The 7,106-nt window shown below is 43.4% G+C and overlaps 1 protein-coding gene across 1 annotated transcript; it reads left to right on the top strand.

Annotated features, from left to right (window-relative positions):
• The first annotated feature begins 2,624 nt into the window (after window positions 1-2,624).
• On the top strand, window positions 2,625-6,488 carry LOC147459295 (cytochrome P450 710A1-like). Its single transcript, XM_086510590.1, has 2 exons — window positions 2,625-2,919; window positions 4,513-6,488. The coding sequence occupies exon 2, from the start codon at window positions 4,515-4,517 to the stop codon at window positions 5,982-5,984; it is 1,470 nt and encodes a 489-aa protein (XP_086366716.1). The 5' UTR covers window positions 2,625-2,919; window positions 4,513-4,514; the 3' UTR covers window positions 5,985-6,488.
• Window positions 6,489-7,106: the final 618 nt, after the last annotated feature.

Raw genomic sequence — 7,106 nt, 5'->3', positions numbered from 1 at the left:
CAATGCCTTGATTGGTAAGGATGGTGAGAGGGGATGCTAATGCATCTAAAGAATTCGTCGTTCAATGCAAACATTATATCCAAAGAAGAATACCATCTCTCTATTAGTCTATTTAGAGGGCCACTACCACTCACCAGGGTCCCATATCAATTGTGTGAGGGGACGTCTCTAGCCTAATCGCAAATTTGTTGCCTCCTTAGAGAGAAACATAGGATGTTAAGACAAGACATCATGTGAAGGGACCCATTACTTAATTCATTCCCAAGAGACCTCAAACTGACCTGATCATTCTTGAACTCAACACACACACACACACACACACACACACACACACATGGATAGAGAGAAGGAGGGGGGAGGGACAAACTTGCCATGATTGGGAGGAGTATGTTGGAGCTTGGCATGACCAACTAGAAGGAGATTTGTCCTTGGTCAATCCACAAGAATGTGGAGAGTAACAACACTTCATTAGTTGTTCGATCTTACACTCGAAAAGATAGACATTGTGTTGATCCAAAAGATAGATTTGTGCTTGGTTGATGTGAATGTGGAGTGATACATTGTCATCTAGAAAGTAGTTATAGTGGCGGTTGATGCACAAGTGTATTAAAGAGCTATAAAAGCTCACATGAGAATCATAGGCATTTTCCCACATTGTCTCTCTCTGTGAAGGGAAGGAGAACAATGGTTGTTACAATTAACGCACATGTAGCCGCGGCAACGCGCGGGTCATATACTAGTTTAAAATATTTAATTGTATTTCTTACTCGTCATTATTGTTCTTACCCTGTTTGTTTTCAACTAAATTGATATTTCAATCCACTCTCGATAATGTTGTGGTCTTGCGAAGCACAATTATTAGTAAGATCTTACGGATACAACATAATGTGGGAATTGCAAAAACAGAAACAAATTTACTGAAAGGGTGCGCACATGTAATTGAAAACTGATCGTTGCGGCAAAAAACCCAGAGTTGGCAAGAATCTTCAAGCCATTGCGTCAAACCCTTATAAGTAGGACAAAACATGTAATTTGCCGCTACGGCTCAACTAGCTACAAAGCAAAAGAGAGAGAGAGAAAGAGCGGGTTTGATGCAGATGGGGCAAGCATGTGAGTGAAGTGGCCCTGGCGGTTCCCTCGTGAATTCCAAGCTATGCAAATTTTCCTGCAACCAAATTCTCATGTGCGCAGCTCTTGAGGCAACTACGCCAAAATGGGTATAGTTACAAAAGGCCTTGCAGAATTGCATATGAGACAAACAACGTGTGACTATGCATGAGGCACATTTATCTCAAAAAGTAATAATAACTATGAACCACTCCCTAAACGAAGGAAAACCTTTACCGCACATTGTTTCGAACATGTTATCGGATTCTTTTGGGTCATCACTTATAGTTCGAATGATCTCAACATAATATGTGCATGGATGTCGATAGGCAAGGGTAAACAATCCTTATGGAATTGATCTAACTTTACACACAATCTTGATGAAGAAGTAACATGGAATCTAAGTCTTGAGTAGTAGTAATCTTGGACACGAATGCGATAAGCTCTGAAGGCAATGTCCTCAGCAACAACTACAACTAATGTGGAATCATCAAACATGTATCAATTTACAGTGATGGTCCTATTAGAGACAAAGATGCAAGCCAAAACTGTGGATGTCAATGGTCAATTGAGTAAGTATAAAGCTTAATCAATTGAGCAAGTTCATGTATCAATCGAATGGTCAAATTGGCAATAAAATGTTATTAATTTTTTTTGTTGGCAAAGGTTTTGAAAACCACCATCTTAACACACAAACCTTGATGGAAAATATAAAGCTAAATTAGCTGACTAATTTGTTTGTTATTTAAGAAACTTCTCCTAGTGTTGTACGATAACGAGCCAATGAGTTCGATTAGTAAAATGTAATGGATTTCGTCCCTGGAACGTTAAATGTTTGACGAGAGGGGGTAGATGCTCAAACAATTGATTGAGTTGTTGTCGCAATGGTGTGAATCAAAGTTGCCTTGTGTCATGGAGCAATGCATGGAGTAAGGTGGGAAGCAAGGCCAACGCTTATAAAGGTGGGATGCTGAGAGAGACAACTACGCTAATACAAGAAGTTTTTGGACAAATTCTCACAATAATTCCTACATTGTGACTTACCGCAACATCATGAGCTTCTGTGAGGGAGGCACCGCATACCTAGCTAGGTACGATTGGGGGCAGGGGACCGCCCCCAATCGTACCTAGCTAGGTATGCGGTGCCTCTTGAGGAGAAGCTAGGTATGCGGTGCCTCTTGAGGAGAAGCTCATGATGGCGGTCCCCTGCCCCCAATCGTGCCTAGCTAGGTATGTGGTGCCTCTCGAGGAGAAGCTCATGATGTTATGCATTGTATGAAAAACATTGAAAAAGACTCCGTTTTCATCGAGCTGGCGGTCCCGTGCCCCCAATCGTACCTAGCTAGGTATGTGGTGCCTCGTGGAGGAAAAGCTCATGATGTTATGCATTGTATGAAAAACATTGAAAAAGACTTCGTTTTCCTACATGAGAATGTTTCTAGATCTTCTTGTGTATAAGATTGCATATGCAAAGAGAGGGTAAGCCATTGGCTCAGCATGTTTTCTTTGGATGGGTCAACTTGTTTGTGTGTGTATGTATGTCATTGTATGACCCGCAATGTGAAGTCTTGTTGTAGAGCGGGCCATTGTGAACTTCTCGAGGCTTTGAATTTCAACGTGAATGTGTAGGCCTACAGATAGATCGATAGCCCGCAATCTGCCAATCTGGTCTGTCTGTGTGCTCAAAGGCCAAGGCCCCCGTTTTCTCCTTCGAGGCGCTCCCTCGCTGAGGATTCCTGTTTCTCCCGCTCTCAGAGTCAGACCGCCATCGCCATTGCCATTTCCATCGCCCTTTCTCTTCTCTCTCCACTGGTAAATTGTAAACTCTTTCTGCTTGTCGAACGTGCATGTTGGTTTTCTTGCACTCACAGAACAGCTTGTGTGTTCCCTTTAGAACCTGTCCCGTCCTTGCACAGATGCGTGGAGAAGCTGCTTTCTTCGCTTGTTTTTCTTCTTTGTTGGTGGGCATTCTTGGGCATTGCGTCTGCATTCAATGACACGCTACAGCGCTATGGCAGAGGCATGCCTCTGTATTTGAGCACACTCATGACACCATCTCTCTTTGGTTTCCACACCTTTCCTGCATCCTTGCTTTCGTTGAGGATCAGCATGCACTCTGCGGACAAACATTGTCTGCATGGCCAAATAGCTTGACATTGGGCTGAATCATATGTCTTTCCTCCCTGCTGGGAAACATGGAATCGTTATCACAGACAATCCTGATAGAAATTGGTTCCAACAGCCTCTCTGGAGAAACCTGAGGTCCTCACCTCATCAATGGACATAGTCATCAGGAAAAGTCAGAAAATTGTATAACAAAAGCAGCGTCATCAGCATCCATCCACCAAATGTGACTCATTTGCTGTGTGATTTCATGATTGAATGTTGTCTGTTGGTCGGGAAATCAAGGCAAAGGCAATTAATTAATTGGCCGTTTCCGAACAGGAGGCAGTTGTATAAACAGTAACACGGATTATCTCTTCAAAGATAATCCGTTAGCAGCTGCTTTTTTTCTCTTCTCGTGGAAAACATATTATGGCTCATCTTTTATGTTTCTCTGGTGTAGAAACATCAGATTTAGGCAGCAAGGTGTTTGTAGAGGAGATGAGTGGACCTAATTATCTTCTGCCTGACAGCCCTTGGTTGGTAGTAGAAATCCCTTGTCTCCAAGTTTAGTAGTGGTGAAAGCTTTGCCCGAATATCTATCCTAGACATGGGACTCAACACATGCACTTCCAAATGCGTCTTTCAATTTTGACATGACTCCTCGCAATTATCAATTTTACTGAAGTTAATAATTAAGCCATAAAAAAGCTTAACTACGATAGCTTACAGGTACATGAATCTGTGATTTCCTCCAGTAGAGCTAGTCTGAGAGTACATTCTTGCTCTGTCCTTTGTAACATATGTGTGAAGAAATGCCCTTGGCTTGCCTGAGTGTGTTCAATGGTTGGCATTAACAAGAAGTGCTCTGGAGTCGGGACTTGATTACCCAACAGCTGGAAAATTTTGTGTGTATTTTGTGGCACATTTGGGCTAGAGATTGTAGTCAAGGGTTGGTTCCCCTTTCTTTGTAGGCTGATCAGTAGTAGTAAGACCCAACGATGTCTTGAGAGTTTTGATTTAAGAACATTTGGTTGTGTATGGGTTCATACGTCGTTGGTACCGAATGTGGTTGCATGTGTGAAGTGCTTTGTCAGCTTTTCATATTAGATGCTGTGATGCATTAGAAATCAATGCGGAACTCATATTCGTAGGAGTCTTCATATTAGATGCTGTGACGCATTAGAAATCAATGTGGAACTCATATTCGTAGGAGTTAAAACTTTTTTGCCTTAGATAGCTTGCTGCTTATTTCATTGAGAAATAAAGCATTCGTTTACGGTTGTACCTCTTGTCTTTCAGGAATGGACGCAACAGAGTTCGGATTCTTAGCCATCTGCTTATTTTTGGGCTGTGCTGTTGTACAACAGATAGTGTATTTATTCAAGAAACAGCATCTTCCAGGGCCGCTCTTCGTGTTTCCATTTCTTGGTACGGCTTTAAGCTTGGTTCGGGAACCTACTAAGTATTGGGAGGATCAGGCTTTGCTGGCCAAAAGTTCTGGCCTTTCATGCAATTTCATTTTTGGGAAATTCATCGTCTTCATCAGGGACTCCGAGCTTTCGCAGAGAGTGTTCTCCAATGTCAAGTCTGATGGTTTCCACCTTATAGGCCATCCATTTGGTAGCAAGCTTTTTGGTGACATCAATCTTATTTTCATGCTTGGTGAGGCGCACAAGAACCTTCGCCGACGGCTTGCACCGTTGTTTACTCACAAAGCTCTAGAAACTTACATCATGATACAAGAGAGAACCATTAGAGCTCACATTGAAAGGTGGCTGGCTTTTTCCGGAAGTAGCAGTATGCCTCTCACTCTTCGTATCCTATGCAGAGATCTGAACCTTGAGACATCCCAGAATGTATTTGCAGGACCTTATTTGACACCAGATATGAAAGAGCAGTTTACAAGGGATTATACCACCTTCAATAATGGTGTCATGGCACTTCCATTGGACTTTCCTGGGTGTATGTATAACAAGGCAAAGCATGCTGTAAGCCGACTAGTTTTGGTACTCACAGAATGTGCGCGGCAAAGCAAGAAGAGGATGAGTCAAGGTGAGGAGCCCGAGTGCCTGTTGGATTTTTGGACCAAGGAAATTATAAGGGAAATCAAGGAAGCTGAGGATGCACATCTGGCCCCTCCTCCTCACAGTTCCGACAAAGAAATAGGACATCATGTCTTTGATTTTTTGTTTGCGGCGCAAGATGCATCCACTTCAAGTTTGGTATGGGCTGTGACACTGCTTGAATCCCATCCGAAAGTGCTTGAAAAGGTAAGGGCAGAGCAGAGCATGTTCTCTGCACCCTTCAGCCCAGAAAAGCTCCGCAATATGAAATACACAGCAATGGTTGTCAAAGAAGTACTAAGATATAGGCCTCCTGCAACACTAGTTCCTCATATTGCAGGTGTCGACATCCGTATCACGGACACGTACACAATCCCAAAGGGCAGCATAGTGTTTCCTTCCTTGTTGGAGTCCTCTTTCCAAGGTTTTACAGACCCGCATACATTCGATCCAGATCGGTTTTCGCCAGAGAGGCTGGAAGATCAAAGGTACAAGCGCAACTGGCTTGTGTTTGGTGCAGGCCCTCATCAATGTCTGGGGCAGCGCTATGCGAAAAGCCAGCTGACACTCTTTACTGCATTGTTTACAAGCATGGTGGAGTTCACACGTGTTCCAACGCTGGGTCAGGATGAGCTTGTGTACACTCCAACCATTGCGCCAAAGGATCACGGGCTGGTACAACTTTCCGAGAGGAAACTGATCCTTTGACTGAGCACCGATGGAGGCCAGTTCTTTCTCTCATTCCTCGAGGCTGTCCAAGGCTTGTGATGCATTCTATCATTGTTTTCCTGAATATTCAACCACACTATGCATTTCATGTAGGGTCATTCCTTCCAGACATTCAGTGGCGACGTCGTACCAGGATTGTGAGCATTGAGAAGTCGGTTTTAAGCATTCTTTCCCAACACATTCTTCTAGCATTCCTTTTGTGTGATGTGCATACAGATACAGATGGGTACATTACCCACCAAGAGATGAGTTTAGACACGAGTTATCTGTATGATCCTTTGTACATCAGATGTATATCATGCTCATACATACGTAGTTGTATATGTCTCCTTGCAGCATTGAGCCACATTGGCTTTCAGAGACTGGTTCTATGCGATTTGCATCTCATGCGATCTGCAGAGGCGTGTTCTGAGGTTGCTGCTTATGATTGCAATTTGCATTCTTTGTAATGACATGGTTGACTTTGATAGGGTTGTCTACATCTATATGTCCTGGAATTGGGGATGGAACCTTTACTTCGGGTCTGTGCTGTTGCAACTTGATAGCTTGGAGAAGCCCTTACAGGTCAATCCGCCATGATTGCCGTGCTGCTCCCGGCACCTCACATGAATTTGCATAGGAAGAGGCTATTCAGCTCACATACACAAAACATGGGCAGTGAATCTCCGGGTTACAAATTTGATCTCAGGCTCTCTCTCCCTCTGATGCCTCTGTGCAAAGCCCGGGGAAAAAGTTTCTGCACTCACTCACTTACTCTCTTTCTCCCCTCTCTCTCTCTCTCTCTCTCTCTCTCTCTCTAGTGTGGTAGATTGGTTATGCCATTTCCCTCTTGCATAACAGGTCTTGAGTTCAACTCTCCTCATCGGATAAGGTCTCTTCAGATAGTTTCCTACGACGTGAAGAGAATCTTCCTCTTCTTTTCTCTCTCTCTCTCTCTCTCTCATAGATGTTTAAGGTCTCTTAGGATAGTTTCCTACGGAGATAAAATTCTCTTCTTCTTCTTCTTCTTCTTCTTCTTCTCTCTCTCTGGGAGGCCTAAGAAGGCCCGCTCCATAAGGTAGCCCCATACACCCTTTATCGTTTCCTTAAATCAGGAAATTT

The sequence above is a fragment of the Adiantum capillus-veneris genome, chromosome 4 (genome assembly GCF_014529385.1).
Source record: "Adiantum capillus-veneris isolate H3 chromosome 4, ASM1452938v2, whole genome shotgun sequence".
Taxonomy (NCBI): Eukaryota; Viridiplantae; Streptophyta; class Polypodiopsida; order Polypodiales; family Pteridaceae; genus Adiantum; species Adiantum capillus-veneris.
This window is presented reverse-complemented; position numbering and strand designations above follow the sequence as displayed.